Below are 18,706 nucleotides of genomic sequence, written 5' to 3' on the forward strand. Positions count from 1 at the left end.
CTTCTCTCTCACACACGTCTCACACACCTCTCACTCTCTCTCTCTCTCTCTCTCTCTCTCTCTCTCTCTCTCTCTCTCTCTCTCTCTCTCTCTCTCTCTCTCTCTCTCTCTCTCTCTCTCTCTCTCTCTCTCTCTCTCTCTCTCTCTCTCTCTCTCTCTCTCTCTCTCTCTCTCTCTCTCTCTCTCTCTCACACACTCTCACACAACAATGTCTCTCCCCACACACACACACACCTGTTCTTCTCTGCTGTTGATAACCACCAGGTCTGCGTTTCTCCGCAGACAGTCTTCTCTACTGGCCTTCCAGCTCTTCTTAGTAGTAGACATAAGGTAGAAACTCTGGTCGTAAAACATCCAGCCCTGAAGCGCCAATTCATCTGTTGAATGTAAAAGAAAATCCTTAACAAACACAGAACTGCTTATCTTACCGTCTTCATTACTGACACACAACCCTGAGACCTGACCTTAACAGACCACAATAGAAGCACAACCTTAATAGACATCAATAGAAGCATGACCCTAATAGACGACAATAGAAAAATGTCTTTAGTAGACCACATTTATTTGATGGTAGTTTAACACGGTCTATGCTCTGTTAGCCTGACAATATAAAATGTGAAGTTATAAGGAAGAGGGGATGTTCAAACATAAATCACAAAATAAAAAAAATGTTAATAATGTGATTGATGTAATAACTTGGATAAAACCCTCACCGAGTTCATCCAGTAAGCGCTCTCTCCCCTCCTTCCAAGGTGACGGTGTGTCTAGGACAGGACAGAGGAGTACAGAAGGAATGAGCTCTAAAACAGAACGATCGTCTCTAAACGTCACAGGACCCACAGCCAACCAAACACAAAGTCCATCCCCCCTGAAAGAGAACGTGACATATTAATATTAATACCAATTAAAATAACAATAACTATAATTATCAATATCATTATCGTTGCTATTGTTACAATCATTCATAATATTAACACAAATTCTAACAAAAACAATAATGATCATTATCATTGCTATTATTATACATATTATTACATAGCTTTATTTCCCATATAACAAACACTGGGACAAATGTAGTTGATTTCTGTGTTTAAACAGGGTGAGAAAACAGGGAGTGGAAGGACGGGACCACATAATGTTCAGCTAACTGTTGTCAATAATCATTTTCTATACACCTGTGCAGCTGTGAACTCATGTATTGAAGTTTATTGTGTGATGTGTACTTTTAGGGTTATGAAAGGACCTCTCTTTTAGCGTTCACCACGAATGACTCTTAAAAGCAGTGCCAACATTTAAATATTTTTTGACCATTCGGGGAACAAAAGGCTGATTATCATTTAGGGGGCCACTCGATGACACGCAAATGCTGACCGAAGCGTCATCAACACTTTATTTAAAAATAAATTAAGTTTTGCAAAGAGGTGTGGTCTACAATAGACATGAGGTCTGAGCTGGGAGAGTGTGTCGACGGCGGGGCTGTGGTCTCCATCTTGCCGTTGTCTTTCAACGTCTGCGTCCGCGTGTGTGCAGTGTGTGTATGAGTGTGCATGTGTGTGCGTGCGTGTGCATGTGTGTGCGGTGTGTGTGCGGTGTGTGTGTATGCGGTGTCCTGTGCTGCCTTTGTCTTGTAACGTGTGTGTTCGTGCACATGTGTGTGTGTGTGGTGTGTGCGTGCATGTGTGTGTGTGTGTGTGTGCGTGTGCATGTGTGCGTTTGCACGTGTGCGTTTGCACGTGTGTGTGTGTGTGTGTGTGTGTGTGCGTGCGTGCGTGCGGTGTATGTGTGTGTTTGCGTGTGCTGTGTGTGTGTGTGTGTGTGTGTGTGAGCTGCAGGCTGCTTGGCACATGCGCGTTGACCAACTGTGCAGAGCAACTTGTCCGACAGGCCTGCTGTTACATAGTAGTAAGATCATTCATATTATTAACACTAATTCTAACAAAAACAATAATTATCATCATCATTGCTATTATTACAATCTTTAATATGATCATAACTGTATTGTAATTATATTCAGGATGATATGATTCAGACTCACTGAAGCGCAGGGAGATGAGGAGAATACTCAGCAGTCCGATGCTCACAACGACAGCGATGTGCAACCATAGAACTGTTCAGGAGTAGGACACACACACACACACACACACACACACACACACACACACACACACACACACACACACACACACACACACACACACACACACACACACACACACACACACACACACACACACACACACACACACGGTCACTTTGGCTAAAAAAGTGTTCGAAACATCAATCTTAAATGTATGTGGAGTAAAACATATTTTATTTTGGATCATTTTTTCGGACTGGATTATTTCTTTTAAATTCTCTAAAAAGGGGCACCTACCAAATCTTCTCTTCCTGGTCTCCCTCCGGTCCAAAGACGTGTCCTCAGGTTCCTCAGAGGGTCCAGGGTCCGGTTCAGACATGGTGACCATGGTTACTCTCTGATGGCCTTCACTGCTTCTGAACCTAGCCTCCATCTTTTCTCTGTCAGCTGGAAAAAAAACACATCACGTGTTTTAATTCTCCATTACGTGTTGCGAAATGTTTTTCTTCAACGCTTATCTGATGTCCTCTTTTGACACACAGACTCACTGATGCACTCAAGCGCACACACACGGACACACAGAGTATGTTCATACATATATTCACACTGCGTGGCCACCATTGTGGTAATGAAAAAACTAAACTTGTGTTCGGCTGTAAAGTTACTCTGCACTCTGTTCCACGTATATAACGAACATATATCATGAAACACACAACTACTTGAGATGCCTATCAGTAGTCCGTAACTCACGGGCGTAGTCACAAGTCAAGTAAGGTAACAAAAAAAAAGGGTTTTGTCTAGAACACACACATGTCGTTACTTAGGATAATAAATCTGTCTCTACGGTCGCTGGTTCATCAGGTCGGTCACTCTGAATTAAAACGTTTGCTAAACGTGAATCTAAAATGCATGCAGATGAAAACATTGTTTACTGGATTAGTTATTTTGAATCCTCTAAAAAGGACACCTACCAAATCTTCTCTTCCTGGTCTCCCTCCTCCGGTCCAAAGACGTGTCCTCAGGTTCCTCAGAGGGTCCAGGGTCCGTTTCAGAGATGGTGACCATGGTTACTCTCTCATGGCTTCCACTGCTTCTGAACTTAGCCTTCTTCTTTGCTCCATCAGCTGGAAAAAACACATGACATGTTTTATTTCTTAATTACGTGTTGCGAAATGTTTTTCTTCAACGCTTATCTGATGTCTTCATTTGACACAGACTCACTGATGCACTCAAGCGCACACACACGGACACACAGAGTATGTTCATACATATATTCACACTGCGTGGCCATCATTCACAGTCCAGACAGTCTCCCTACGGTCTGCAGAATCCCCCCCCGTCTTTAAGAAACACCTGAAGACCTCTACTGAGAACAGCTCAGTAAGTGATGACTGGTACTGTGGCTCTCGTGTTGAGTTTAGAACACACTTAAGCACAACAAGTACTGGTCTCTAGCATGCATACGTATACGTTATTATTCCCTCATTATTGCTATATACGCACGCATAGTTATAGAGTAATACACACAGAAATACATACATACACACATGTGGCCTGCGTGTCACCAGGGTCTTTCACAACGGCACACACAGACAATATGAGGATATGTATTAGTAGTTAATAATATATCCCCCTTATAACGATCACGGAGCTCTCCTACTTCCTGTCCAGATATTAATATTCATGTCTCAGACCGGAAGTGTGCGTATGGCTGTGAGCTCGTTTTTCCCCGGGTGCCACAGTTTTCTGGGGGGTGATGTCTGAGCAAGTGTTTGTGGTGGAGTAGGGAGTGCTAATGGGTTTAGAGTGCCGGAGGTCGTATAATGTTTATTGGGGGGTTCTGTTGACAGTGACCTGACAGTGACCTGACAGTGACCTGACATTGGTTGATGTTCTATACGCATCATGGCCACAATGGGGATGAGTTGGTAAAAGTGGGTGTGTTTCGGAGGGGTAGAGAAATAGGTTTAAAAGGTTGGCGTTCTGCACTAGCCAGTGATACAGAAGCATTCAGCAGCCGACGGCCTTACGCGTTACTTCTCAACACGATCCCGAAAACCCTTGGAAATGGACCCCATTGAAAACCAGTCCCCCATGGGTATGTCCAGCCATTGTATGCCTGAATCTACCCATGCTTTTAGTGCTGAAAGAGTATCTTTGATTAATGCGCCAATCAAAAGACTGAGGCCTGTTTCAGGTGCTAGTGTACCGAATCGACATACGGGCATAAAGGAAAGAACGGCTTTGAGTACGTAATTTCATTCGGGGGTGGATGTGTCCTGTTAAAAGCAAAAGACTGTGATGGCGTGGTGCATATGTGTACCGAGGATTGGCTACATTTCCGTGAGAATGTAACCCCCGAGTTAGACGTTGTTGGATGGCGTGAACCTCCGGCTGTCACCCAATGGTGTGGGGTTTCTGGATCTGTGTTATATCGGATGGAGTCCACCAAGTGTACAACTAATTTCATTTTTTTCAAGCGATGCGTTGAACCAGGAGCGGTACTGGGTGGCTGTGACCCTTTTTCTATCACACGTCACCCTCGCTTTGACGGCTACGCAGCATCCGACCGTTGGTTTGAAACTGTCTTTTTTATCCAGAGATGTGATTGGCCCGCGATACGCTCGATTTTTGAGAAGATTGACAGAGTGGTCAAGAAGTACCCAACTACCCCAACTGTATGGTATCCAGATACCCCACGGAGTCCAAGCGATGCTGATGATGTTAAAAAACAGCTATTTTTATCGAATGATAATAAAGTGGGGGCCTCAGATCACAGTGATGTTGAGATGGTGTCTTGCTAGGATGCAGAGGACTACTAGCTATAGAGAATGGTGAATATTTAGAGATTGCGTTATTACAGCATGTGTGGGTGTATAGTTTTCATGTATGCAGTAGTGTCTAATGTAATGTTTGTTATGTTATACAGAACAGATCCATGCCAATTACCCCCGATATGATGATGACGACAATGCAATGAGTGGTGATGTAAATGACGGACAACCTGAACATGACGATTGGCTTCAAGAGTACGCCAAGCATTTATCTGAATTGAATCTAACCTTTCTACCGGACTATGAGGGAGGTCCACTGGTGGTTGATACGGCTACGGAGGAGGCGGATGGATGGCCAACCGTATCTCTTCACACCCGTATCAACTCTGAATCCCTCAGTGTTTTGAGAGCGACCACGGGTGTCTGCATAGCTGCCATCATCGACTGGAAGATCCGCGCAGACTGCTGGGGGTGTACGTACAACACACCGAGTCAAAAACGGCATACCTGTCTGTGCAAACTATCTCAGGATCACTACGAGACCCATTACGATGATATATGTGTTGTGTTGGGTAGAGAGCCCTTTGGACTTCTTATGGATACAATATTAAAAAATACAATTGGTTTAATATTGGATCATAAGACAGTCATAGGGGCGGTGGACACTATGCTATGTGATTTACTAACTGAATTCTATGTTATGGACCAGCTGGAGGAGCTAACCCTAAAGTGTATCTCTCCTGAATATCAGCGTAAGATAATAGAGGCAACACGTTTGTGGAGGCGTACATTGGAGTGGCGTCGTACTACACAGAGGGCCTACAAATGTTTGTAAAATGGGTAATCTGTTTTCTTTTGGTTATGACATGTTTGTCGATTCTGTATCACATAGACTTGCTGGTTTGATGTTTAGTATGGTAGAAAATGATGCATTTATTAATCATAATGCTTATATCCGATGTGTGTATAAGGATTGGAATGATTTGGTCCTGAAATTCTCGTGTGACAGACCCCAGGATTTAATGTTATCTGAACTAGTTAACCATTTCTCAGATGACAAATGTTTTACTGTTGGGCATGTCATGTGTATATGTGCATTTGTATCCGACGTCTTAAAGTTAAATAAGGATAAAAAATCAGAGTGTCTTAGGGTTGCTCAAATGATGTCTTGTAAAATGGTACAGAAAAATAAAACTGTCTGTAAGTTGTATCTTGACATTGTGGAAAGTGGGCGGTTGTTTTTTAAATAAAATGATGATGTAAACTCTGCTCAGTGTACCAGTATTCAGTTTGTCACCGTCAGACGATATGGATAGACTGCTTTCTAAAACTTATTACGACTCTGCGGGATCTGGCTCTTACGGTGGTATTGATAAACTACAACGGGGCCTTAAGCATAGTGGCGAGGAGATACCTCCTTTAAAATATGTAAAGAAATGGCTATTGAAGCAGGATGCATATACTCTGCATGCTCCAGCTTCTATACATTTCCGCAGAAATAGAGTATTGGTCAGCGGTATAGATAGACAGTTTCAGGCAGATCTAGTGGATATGTCCGAGTATGCGCCCGAAAATGACGGGGTGCATTTTCTGTTGACGTGTATTGATGTGTTTTCAAAATACGCATGGGTTCGCTCTTTACCATCCAAGAGTGCTTTAGATGTCAGTAAAGCATTTGGTGATATTCTCAAAGAAGGACGTGTTCCTGTGAAACTACAGACTGACGCCGGAAAAGAATTTTACAACAAGACCTTCCAGCGGCTGTTGGAGCGTCACGACATTAAACATTTCTCTACATCTAATGAGACCAAGGCCAGTATAGTTGAGCGTTTCAACAGGACTCTGAAAACCAACATGTGGAGATATTTAACAGCTTCCAATTCCAGACGTTACGTAGACAAACTACAAGATATGGTACATGCCTATAATCGCTCATACCACAGATCTATAAAAATGACGCCTGTCAGCGTTGTTAAAGATAATGAGCAAACGGTATTTAATACCCTCTACAAAACAAAACAAGATGCTAAGATCGTATTTAGGTACGATATCGGCGATACGGTTAGAATTTCAAAAGCAAAAGGTATATTTCGAAAAGGCTACGAGCAGACATTTACAGATGAATACTTTGTGATATCACAGAAGATATCGCGTTACCCCCCAGTCTACAAGCTAAAAGACTACGGAGGTGATACACTGCAAGGAACGTTTTACGAGAAAGAGTTACAAAAAGTCATAGTGCCTAAAAACAAAGAATTTAAAATAGAGAAGGTTATCGATAGAAAAAAGGTGGGGCGTAAGAATATGGTATTTGTTAAATGGTTAGGGTGGCCGGACGTTTTCAATTCGTGGGTTCCTGAAAATGTGATAATCGACGTGTAAGAGGAATATAAGACATTATAACCGAGATATTCGATGGAGAAGGAGGCTGCAGGGGGGTTTTATGTGACTCTGGCTAGTAACGCCTCAGCGGGGGTCTACCCTCAAAATAAGATATGGAATTTTAGAACTAAATTAGCAAAAGCTATACATACAACTCAACCCTATGAAGTAGGGCTGATTGAAGCTCAATATCCATGCAGATGGCTGAGTTTTCCGTGGGAGGACGCCGTAATATCTCTGGGTGATTCTAAAACAGGCTATACCTTGCTATTAGCAACGGGGTTCTACGAGAGTATTACCCGGTTATTAGAACATATCAACAAGACTATAACCAAACACACGCCTCAAGTGGACATTAAACTTTACCACGAAAGTATTAGAAATCGTGTATACATCAAAGGTAGTGACTTCTTATCTCTTGGGTTTAGAGGAAAACTGGCTAACATCTTGGGCTTCAACCCCGGCGAAATGTACCCTGCAGACAAGACCAGAGCGTTATTCGCACCACATCCAGCAGACATCCATGGGGGGTGCTATAACATGTTTATTTATAGCGATATTGTCGATCACCAGTGGGTGGGGGACAGCTATGTCCCGTTGTTAAGGTGTATTAATATAACTGACACACACAAGAGCCACCGCAGTCTCATGTTTGACAAACCGCACTACGTTCACGTGTCCCGAGACCCTATTGGAGATATCGAAATCGATCTAAAGTCTGACCAGAATACAAATATACCATTCACATACGGCAAAGTGATCCTGAAGCTTCATTTTAGACCGGTAAAACAACAACATTTCTAGCCCAATGCACAGTGTAATGGGTTATAGACCGCCATACGATGAGGAAAAATACGTACAGTATTATTTAAACCAGGCCGGGTACGGATTAACCGGATATGAAGGCAGCAGCACACAATATGGAGCTGGAATCGGTGGAATGTTCCGCAGCCTCTTTAGGATGGCGGTACCTTTATTTAAAAGGGGTGTGAGCATAGCCAAGCCTCATTTGAAAAGTGCTGCCAAAAACATTATAGGCGACGTGATTACAAATATAACGCGGGCGTCATCTACGCCGAAACAACAGGGAGCAGGCATGATTGCTTCTTTCAAAAGACCCACTAAATATCCTCCTTCAAGCTGGGGGCGGTCCCGGTGTCCTACGGGGCGTAGAAAACAACGTAAAACACCAGCCTCAGGCAGAAAAAGGGCAAAACCTAAAAGGACCAAGAAGGTATCAAACCGTCGCTTTAGAGGGGCTGCTAATGATATATTCATTTAGCTGTCAATAATCGGTATTGAACAACAATGGCTCTCCTACATCGTATGTCAGAAGAATGTGTCAAGAGTGAGCTGGACCTTTTCACTCTACCCTTAACGCAGACGGCTATAGAGAAAAGTACGTATATAGAGATTCCTCCACTATCGGCTCTGACAGACAGGGGCCCCATAGAGTTCTTTGTGTCGGCCAGTAGCGAAGACTATATGGATCTAAACAACACGTATCTGCATCTACGGGTCAAGATCACTAATCCCAATGGAACAGACCTAGCCGAGGATGCAGAAGTGGGGTTGATTAACTATCCGGGATGTACATTATTCTCACAGGTGGATATTACTCTAGGTGATAGGCTTATTACCCAATCATCAAATACCTATCCATACAGAGGCATAATAGAATGCTTGCTAAACTATGGAAATGGTACTCTGGACACACAGTTTGGATGCGGTCTATTCAAGAAAGACACGTATGGTGAAATGGATGAACATGACCCCGACAGTCCTAATCGCGGCTTAGCAGCCAGGAGTGCATATTCAACACGTAGTCGTATAGTCGAACTAATAGCCCCTATTCACGCAGACATGTTTTTCCAGGAAAAACTACTGATTAACGGTGTTGATCTTCGCATAAGATTCATCAGAGCAAAAAACGATTTCTGTCTCATGGCCACCGGTCCGGTGGAATACAGAGTCTCTATAGTGTCTGCGAATATATTTATTAAGAAGGTCTCAGTTGCACCGGGTGTCAAGTTGGCGCATGCCCGAGCGTTGACTCAAGCTAACATAAAATATCCTGTTGATAGAGTGTGTCTAAAAAATGTATCTATCCCTGCGGGTAGTAGAATATGCAATCAAGACAATTTGTTTCTTGGACAAATTCCGAAGATGATTGTTATAGGTTTCGTGGATAACGAAGCATTCACGGGGAGCTATGTTCGGAATCCGTTCAGATTTCAACATTTCACCACAGAGTTCCTAGCACTCTACTGTGATGGACATTCATACCCTGCTAAACCCTTTCAACCGGACTTTAGAAATGGCTTGTATACACGGGAATATTTCCAGCTTATTCAGGCAACAGGACGGCAGCTGAAAGACAGAGATATTGCCATCACCCGGGAAGAGTTTGGAGACGGTTATGCATTGTTTTGTTTTAACCTGGAAGCAGATGAAGGGTGTGGACAGCATGTGTCGCTAGTCAAAACAGGGAACGTGAGGTTAGAAGTACGATTCAGAAACGCTCTAGCTACAACCGTCAATTTAATATGTTATGCAGTTTATGATTCTGTTATAGAAATATCAAACAGACGTCAGGTGTTACTGGACTATTACTGAAGAGTTATTGCAAAACATGAATACTATCGAGCTAACAGCTGTAGGCCAGAAAATTGCTCATAGGGCTTCTTTTCTGGGGGTCGTACCGTGCGATCATCTACCTAGAGACATTCGTCACGTGCCTGCTATGCTAGTGGTTAATACAGAACCTTCAAATGCAGCCGGGGCCCATTGGCTAGCTATATATATCACGGCCGAGAGACAAGGATACTTTTTTGACTCCTATGGAAACCCACCCACGTACTCAGAGTTTCCCGTATCCATACAACAGTTTCTTGATCATAGCTGTAGTGATGTGGTTTATTCTACACAACAGATCCAGGACCATTTAAGTACAGCCTGTGGACAGCATTGCCTATTTTTCTTGTTTAATATGCAGAAAGGTGTGTCGTACCACAAGTTTTTGAGAATGTTTGGGGCTAATCTACCCCGCAATGATAAAAAGGTATACGACTTTGTTAGTAGTGTAAAACCAAGTTTTTGTAATGAACATGAACTGATATGTGTGCAGTCGTGTATCTGTGGTTGTAACATGTAACATGCCTTTTGAAAATAAATACAAAGACGAGTAAAAAAAGTTTATGTTGTCAAGTTTTTTATTTAGCTGATACTACACAAGCGTTTTTCAAAAAGATAACAGTCACAGTATATATACAATTATTCAGATAGGCACATCAGAATTGTAACCACGCACTTTCATGTGTTTTAGGGGTATTAGAAGGTGAGTCAGGTCGTTCACGTCTTCTCCTCTTATTAGATCCAGAGTGGTGGCTCTCATACTCGTCAATTGCATTAACACTATCCGATGGTGGGGCATGTTTATACATGTCTACCAACTGTCTAAGTCGTTTACTAGGTATAGATGTAGACGGTACATTAATATGGGCTAAAACTTTCAGAAACGCTATCCACCCCGGTGGCCTGTCGGAATCTAAAACGCGATAGGACGCTGTGACATTCTTTAACAAATCATACATATGTGACCCCTTAATAGTTTCTCCTTTTAACACAAGCTCGCCCTTGTCCGTCCATGATACGTTTTTAGATTTCTTCAACGATTCCATGATGTGTCCGGCGTTTCTCTTACTTTTTGTCGGTATGTGTCTCATTACCTCCTCAAAAACACTATCACCAGCACTAGCATTACCCCCCTCATCTGCATCCCGCGGCTGAGACTTGGACCCGTCCTCAGCAAGTGATAGAGTCAACTCTCCTTGCTCACGTTGTCCTTGTTTAACCAGAGATAGATATCGCTGTAAAACAGATCCGTACCTCTTGGCTTTTTCATACAAATCGGTATCGGGGCTGTTCAACACCTCCTCGATAGCTTTATCCAAAGCGTTTTCAGCCGTCTGTCTAACCGATTCCCTAGGATGGGGCTGCTTTAAGGCATCGAGTTGATGCTGAGGAACTAGATACATCTTGTGAGTGTGCTCCATTACGATTTCAATCAACCACCTCTGGAGAAAAGACTGGTAATCAAAGGTATGGCTACAGACAGTAAAGGCAACAGAAATCCACCGGTCTGATTGATGAGTCTCTTCTTCTTTTTAGAAATCACCACAGACTTATTAGCCAGTAACCTAATGTCCTTTTTTTGTTTCTGCAATCTTTTGTGCTGACTGGGGGTCATTGGTATCTTGCCTTGTAAAATATTCAACGCTATTTCACACAGCGAGTTGATAAAATCGTCGTTGGCTGTCCGTAGAATAACTTTACGCAGAGCAGGCGGTGATTTATATAACAGCTTTAGGCGGTCTCGATTTCTGCGTATACGCTCCGACATGGCCTCTAGCTAGTCACTTTGCTCTCTGGGTGTAGACGACTTGACGGTCTGATAAAATAGCTGTTCTAAGTCTCATATTGTCGGGGGTCGTGGCTTTAAAGTCGACAAGCAAATACCCATAGGGTATGCTAGTAGCGTCGTTAAAGGACTCTAGAAAATACTTTGTCTTACACGGAAACATCTGTCTGGCTATCAACAAAATCTGATATTTGTCACGTGGGTTCTTAAACAAGACCATGTAATTTGTATTTAAGCTTATTGTTCTGCTGGTTTTACCTTGCATAAACAAATTTTGCACCAGATACATACAGCTAAGGTTACGATGGTGTACATATTTTGTAAAAACATGCTGAACCTCTATATTATTGCACGCATCATTCATCAAGTCATCAATAATGAGAAGATTTCTAGTATTGACCGGTAATATTGAATCGTCGCAAAGAGATTTGGGAATCCCTTCCACAAAGTTAATACTCCTTATCTTTAACAATTCATCATATATCGGTTGCCAGCATGAATAAATATAGACTATGTTTTCAATATCTTCCGAAAATAGACGACCAACGTTTTCAACGATTGTTTTGACAAAATAGGTTTTTCCGCTGTTGGAGGGGCCAGACACTACCATACTGAACGGGTGCTGAAGTCTGGGGTCAAACATCTCTCCAACAACCGACTTCTGACCAGTAGCCATCTTACCATACAACTGATGTGTTTTTAACCAGGAGTCTCTTCTTAGCCCTCTGATGGGTGGATCCTTTGTGGTGAAAAAACCTTTATGACCCCAACAGTATTTATTTTAGCCAATAACATGTTTTATTACAAACGCAGAAACATCAGCAAAGCCAACTGGATGATTGTGATCAAATCCTAAGCTAATGTGTAAAGCCTGGGCAACCAACAATTTAGCCTCTTCAGACACTGTATCATCCTCCGACACTGTATCACCCCCCGACACTGTATCATCCTCCGACACCCCCTCTTTTAGATAATGAGCTATAGCGAAAAACATAGATTGTCATGAGTGTTGGAGGGGGTGTATAGACTCAATCTTTTCCTGCTTATGATATCACCATAGGGGACGCTTTTTAACTTTAACCGGACGCCTCCGTTTTTATTGTGAACGCCTGTGACAACAAACTCTAATGCATCATCAGTCAAGCTAACGTCATTACTTTGTATAACTTGCGAAATCTGCTCTAGAAACGTATCATCATTGTAATCGTCACCAGTCGTGAGTACAGCCTGGATATCACTGGCCAACGACGGACCCCGCAGGACCACGTTTAAAACACTGCCTCGGACGGTTCTTTGAGAGCACTCTGTTATGACGCCTGTCAACCTCTCCCTGATAAAATTAGGTATCTCTTCTAAATTATCGATAGGGATAGTCCTTAGATCAACAGAGCGCCTAACCTCGAAGCCGTTAAAGTAGGGATAGTGTCTTATCCTCGTCTCATCATTAGCGCTGACTGCCCCTCCACACTCGGGGCCACCATCATCATCATAACCACCCCCACCACTACCATCACCACTACTGCCTCCATCAGCGCTACCCCGGACGCCCAACACCTCATCTACCCCCACCGTTGTTCCATCAGCATCGGCACCATCCTGTACACCATCACCTGTACAGGCCCCACCCCCACCACCACCACGCTGAATAGACGACCCTTCATTTACACTCTGTACAACCACTACGACATCATCGTCATTACCCCCCTGGCCAAAGAAACCTTCTATCTCACCCCCTCTGTCTAGATCCTCTAATACCCCGCACACAGTCCTCTCTATAGAATTGAATTCAGTACTATTTAACAATTAATCAAGATCTGTATCACACACGTCTATAGTATCATCAAACACATCATCATCGTCATCCTCATCACCCCAGGCATCTGACAATTCCGCCACCATGCCTGTATCGTTAGCAAACTCATTCATCAGCTGATCAAAACATGTGTCCGTAGCCTACTAGTGCTACTACTACTACCACTGCTGGATCTACATCTCCTCTTGACATTGCCATTAATAGACTTGCATTTTCTTTTTCTGGGGCTCATGTTTATTGATTGATTACATATGTATTTACCAAAACGAATATACAACGTCACACAAAAAAAAAAACATAACAAAAAAAAAATCAAAGATATAAAAATAAAAGATGAATACGTGATTTTAAAAAGACACGATTTTACAAAAGACAATCCCCAAAGTTGACTAAGGCTACATCCTCTTGCGTCTCTTGAGCTTCTGAAACTTTTTTATTTAGGCCCACGAGCAATGTAAGCATTCTATCGATAGCTTTGGAGTGTCTAGAGTTTTATCATGCGCTTTAACCTCATCCGCCACATTCATCACCTTAGACAAGCATTTAGCATAGTTTTCCCGCACAGCCTTCTCCCGTAGGGCTTCGACCCTGTAACGTTGGCGAGCTGTTATATCGTTGATTTTAACTTTAAGGGCTTCGATCTTGTAACGTCTGCGAGCTATTATATCGTGGATTTTAACTTTACGTTCGAGTTTCAGAATGCGAATAGCATAGACATCTTGTTCTGACCCTGTTTTTATGCCAGCCACAGGTACAACGGTAGAAGGTTCATCGTCTGTGTGTGTGGTTATACCGCCGCGGACCGGGCTGTGTCGTCACCACGGCTCACCTCAGGCGGATTGTTCAAAGGGGGTTTTAGAGGTAGATGGAGCGTTGGCCTTGGTCGACACCTCTTCTGCAGTATTCTGCAGGTCTGACGAGGGGGTGAGATCGCTCCTGTCCACCGATGGCTCTACTGCACGCTGTGGGGCATCCAGGCGCATGAACTGGTCGTCCCCCGGATCACCGTTAATCAGGAAGTCGCAATCTGCATCAGTCAGCTCCGCATATGTTCTCTCCGGCCGGTCTTCAGGGGCCATGTCTGCGGTACCTAATTAAAAGAAAAGAAAATTAACAATCAATAATGATCAATAACGTGATATCTAGCGCTAATGTGTATGTACATCAGTATTTACAACTACCGACCGTTTGGTAGGCCTATATCATCACCCGGTTGCACAGCTAGGACCCCTCCTTCAGTCACAATATACTCACACGCTCTCCTCTCGGCTTCACCCCTCTGGGTCTCAGCTATGACCAGCTTTATGGTCTCCCCTGATAACAGGCTTTGAGTTTTCCTCTCAGGCCTTACAGCGGTGACATCATCAGGTTTTATAACACACTCCTGTGGTGCTGTGGGTAGAGGTGCTATGAAAAAAGAAAAAGAAAAGAAAGCATAGAATAAGAAATGTGACGAATAGCAATTAGATAATACATCAGAATACCCTAATAATATTTTGATACCTTACCTCTAGATGGACCCTCCCCATTGGTCAGATCAATAAGAGCTGGGCTTTGAGTTATCCTCGTCGACACAGTGTCAAACAGACCTAACACATAACATAGACATTGATTGTTTACCTCCAGGGTCTACATATAAGTAGTAATAATAATAATAGTAATAATTCAACCTTAATGATTAAAAGGGTAGGGTTATATACATACACTGTGGTGGGTCTGGATAATGGAACACATGTCCCTGTGCATCTGTTGAAATACCTAATAACCCACTTTTTCATCAAAACAAATATTTAAAAAAAAAAAACAGTTACACAATGTCATAGGTCTAATATAACTGAAATAGAGAAGGTATTAGGAGATACTCACTGCTGATCAGCATGTTGTAGTGGGCTGTGTTTGTCTCAGTACGACTGGCGAAAATAAAAAGAGCTGCAGAGGTGGTTGTCTTCTCTTGGGTATGGACAGGGAATCAGTTGCCTAACAAATCCTGATCTATGGGTTTGTTTTTTTTATAACCCCACACCCAGTCGACACCCCTCAACGTATCAGATTCATTGATCACCACCCACCCCCCCCTGGACATATGCAAATCCTTCACCCCTAGGCCTACGCCCAACCTTGATCATCTCACAACCCCTGATCATCCATCGGTATCTGGTAAAATCGCTGACCCACAATAAAACATTATACAAACTCTGGATGGTCCACTTTACCCCCTCCTCTTCCCCATCCGAGAAAACAGACACACGGCCTTGCACCCTTCACTTAATGAACTTCCTCTACTATCTGCGGGAAAGCAACTCAGAATTAACAAAACACATAACCCCCCTTCCTCATAACTCCTATCTGGACATATACAAATCCTTCACACCCACAGCGTGTCCGCATATTATATATGTAAATATTAAATGCATGGTCAAAGGATAATGAGTGGAAAGTTGCTATCATTTAGCAACACAGCAACGAGCGCTGGAGCTAGTCTATGAACAGCAGCGCATACATTAGTTATCCCACGTTTTGATGGTAGTGTTTATTTCGAAGCTTTTACCCAGCGTGCAAAATACCCGTCAATATTCGGGGTAATGCAATCCAAGACAAACAGTCTATAGCCTACATGACAACACACACCCACGCCCCCACTTAACAATTTTGATAAACCGATATGCTATAGTATTCGTAAAGCAAACACTGACATAGGAGGCTGCATTGACTAAAGTTATTTCGATGTACGTTGTTTTAAGGAGAGACCAAGATGTACATTACAATGCAAACACAACAATAATTGGTATCAATCTGGCGCATTTTAGAAGAGCAATCAACTGAATAAATGCCAGGTATATATCCTATCAGACACGCAATCAGTGAACTTGCAAATGAGAGCCTACAGTATGACCGATCGCGTGACATTATTTAACCATCCATCTACAGCAAATACGATCAGCCAGATACATCATTGACACACAAAGCACATTCGTCCATCCTGGCAGATGCTGACAGCCCACAACGAGCCAAACAGCACCACGGCGGGGTGCTCTCTCTCGCTCTCGCTCGCACACGCACACGCACACGCACACGCACACGCACACGCACACACACACACACACCCTGGCCTTGCACCCTGCACTTAACAAACATCCTCTAATGTCTGTGGGAAAGCTGCTCAGAATTAACAAACACATAACTAACCCTTCTTCTTGACACCTATCTGGACACACACACACACACACACACACACACACACACACACACACACACACACACACACACACACACACACACACACACACACACACACACACACACACACACACACACACACACACACACACACACACCCAGCCCCGCAGATCTGCCTGCCCCAGTCAGGTTGCTGTCAACAGAACCCCCCAATAAACATTATACGACCTCCGGCACTCTAAACCCATTAGCACTCCCTACTCCCCCACAAACACTTGCTCAGACATCACCCCCCAGAAAACTGTGGCACCCGGGGAAAAACGAGCTCCCAGCCATACGCCCACTTCCGGTCTGATACATGAATATTAATATCTGGACAGGAAGTAGGAGAGCTCCGTGATCGTTATAAGGGGGATATATTATTAACTACTTGTATTGTGGGATAGTTTGAGATATGTTCATATTAATGACAAACTTGATATAATTATGTTAAACTCATAAGTACACCTGATATCACTTCAGTTAAATGAGTAGCCATTATTAAAACACACAATTGTTGATGGAATAAACCATTGTCACTCTAATGTCACGTTGCACTACCATTCATAATAAGTAATGAAAAAACTAAACTTGTGTTCGGCTCTAAAGTTACTCTGCACTCTGTTCCACGTATATAACGAACATATATCATGAAACACACAACTACTTGAGATGCCTATCAGTAGTCCGTAACTCACGGGCGTAGTCACAAGTCAAGTAAGGTAACAAAAAAAAAGGGTTTTGTCTAGAACACACACATGTCGTTATTTAGGAGAATAAATCTGTCTCTATGGTCGCTGGTTCATCAGGTCGGTCACTCTGAATTAAAACGTTTGCTAAACGTGAATCTAAAATGCATGCAGATGAAAACATTGTTTACTGGATTAGTTATTTTGAATCCTCTAAAAAGGGCACCTACCAAATCTTCTCTTCCTGGTCTGTCTCCGGTTCAAAGACGTGTCCTCAGGTTCCTCAGAGGGTCCAGGGTCCGGTTCAGCGATGGTGTCCATGGTTCCTCTCTGACAGCTCTCACTGCTTCTGCTCTCAAGGGTTCAGCTCCGCTATTTCAGCTGGAGAAACCACGTCACAGGTTTGAATTCTGACCAATCGTCAGCTTGCAATCTGATATCAGTGTTGCAAAATGTTTGTGTGTGCGTTTGCATTTGCGTGTGTGTGAGGTCCAAAAGCACCGTGGGTTTTTCCAGTAGCTGATGTTAACTCTAATGCGTATCATTTCTGTGAAGCCTATCTCTTCTGCCCACGGGAATTAACGTCCACGCAAACCACTTTTATGTTGATCCTCGATCATTCATGTTTATAATACTTTAACGTTCTTTTATTGGTTCTCCACGACCTGTGTTTGTATTTATTTAGGTCAAATAAAACCCCTTTTTGTCAGAACTCTGTGCTGCTGTTTATTCAAACACTCACAAACATAGCGAACATTAGGGTGGATTTCCCATCACGTTAAAAGACATAGTGGAGCGTGTGTGTGTGTGGTGGATGGTTGAAGCAGCCTCACCTGGCCCCAGTCACACTGATTAGACTCTGGGGCTGGGGGGGCTGCACACCTGTGACCAATCACAGGCGTGTGTGTGTGTGTGTGTGTGTGTGCGTGTGTGTGTGTGTCGTGCAAGCTGTGATGGACTTGGTCTTGCAGACCAACATTATTCTCAGTTCAGTCCGTACTCATTTTATTTAAAGTAAAATATTCACAAGCCAGGGCAACATGTCTGTGTTTGGCTGTATGGCTCTGCTGTATGGCTCACAGAACCAGATCATCTGAACTAGATCTATTCAACAAGCTATTTGGTTTTGCAAGAGAATATCATCAAACTATCACCATTACCCTTTATAAGAAGACTCAAATAGTTATTGGAACGAAGGATAATAAGTAATCAAGCTGTTGAGGACTCTTTTATTTATTATAAGTCTTATATAGTAATGAACCAACTTTTTTTTCTTCCAATCTTCATTTCCTCCTTTGCACCGCTGCGTCTCCAGCTACAGGACGCGACACCCTG

The 18,706-nt window shown here is 43.0% G+C and overlaps 1 protein-coding gene across 1 annotated transcript; it reads right to left on the reverse strand.

Moving 5' to 3' along the window:
- Window positions 1-202: 202 nt before the first annotated feature.
- Window positions 203-17,733, reverse strand: LOC311370857 (uncharacterized protein; the record flags this gene model as incomplete). Its single annotated transcript, XM_084489156.1, has 6 exons — window positions 17,602-17,733; window positions 3,049-3,201; window positions 2,375-2,524; window positions 2,036-2,107; window positions 714-764; window positions 203-377 (listed from the first exon to the last, which is right to left on the reverse strand). Coding segments are annotated over exons 1-6 (692 nt in total), but the record flags the coding sequence as incomplete, so codon positions are not given.
- Window positions 17,734-18,706: the final 973 nt, after the last annotated feature.

Source organism: Micromesistius poutassou, assembly GCF_964030765.1.
Source record: "Micromesistius poutassou genome assembly, contig: SCAFFOLD_4918, whole genome shotgun sequence".
Taxonomy (NCBI): Eukaryota; Metazoa; Chordata; class Actinopteri; order Gadiformes; family Gadidae; genus Micromesistius; species Micromesistius poutassou.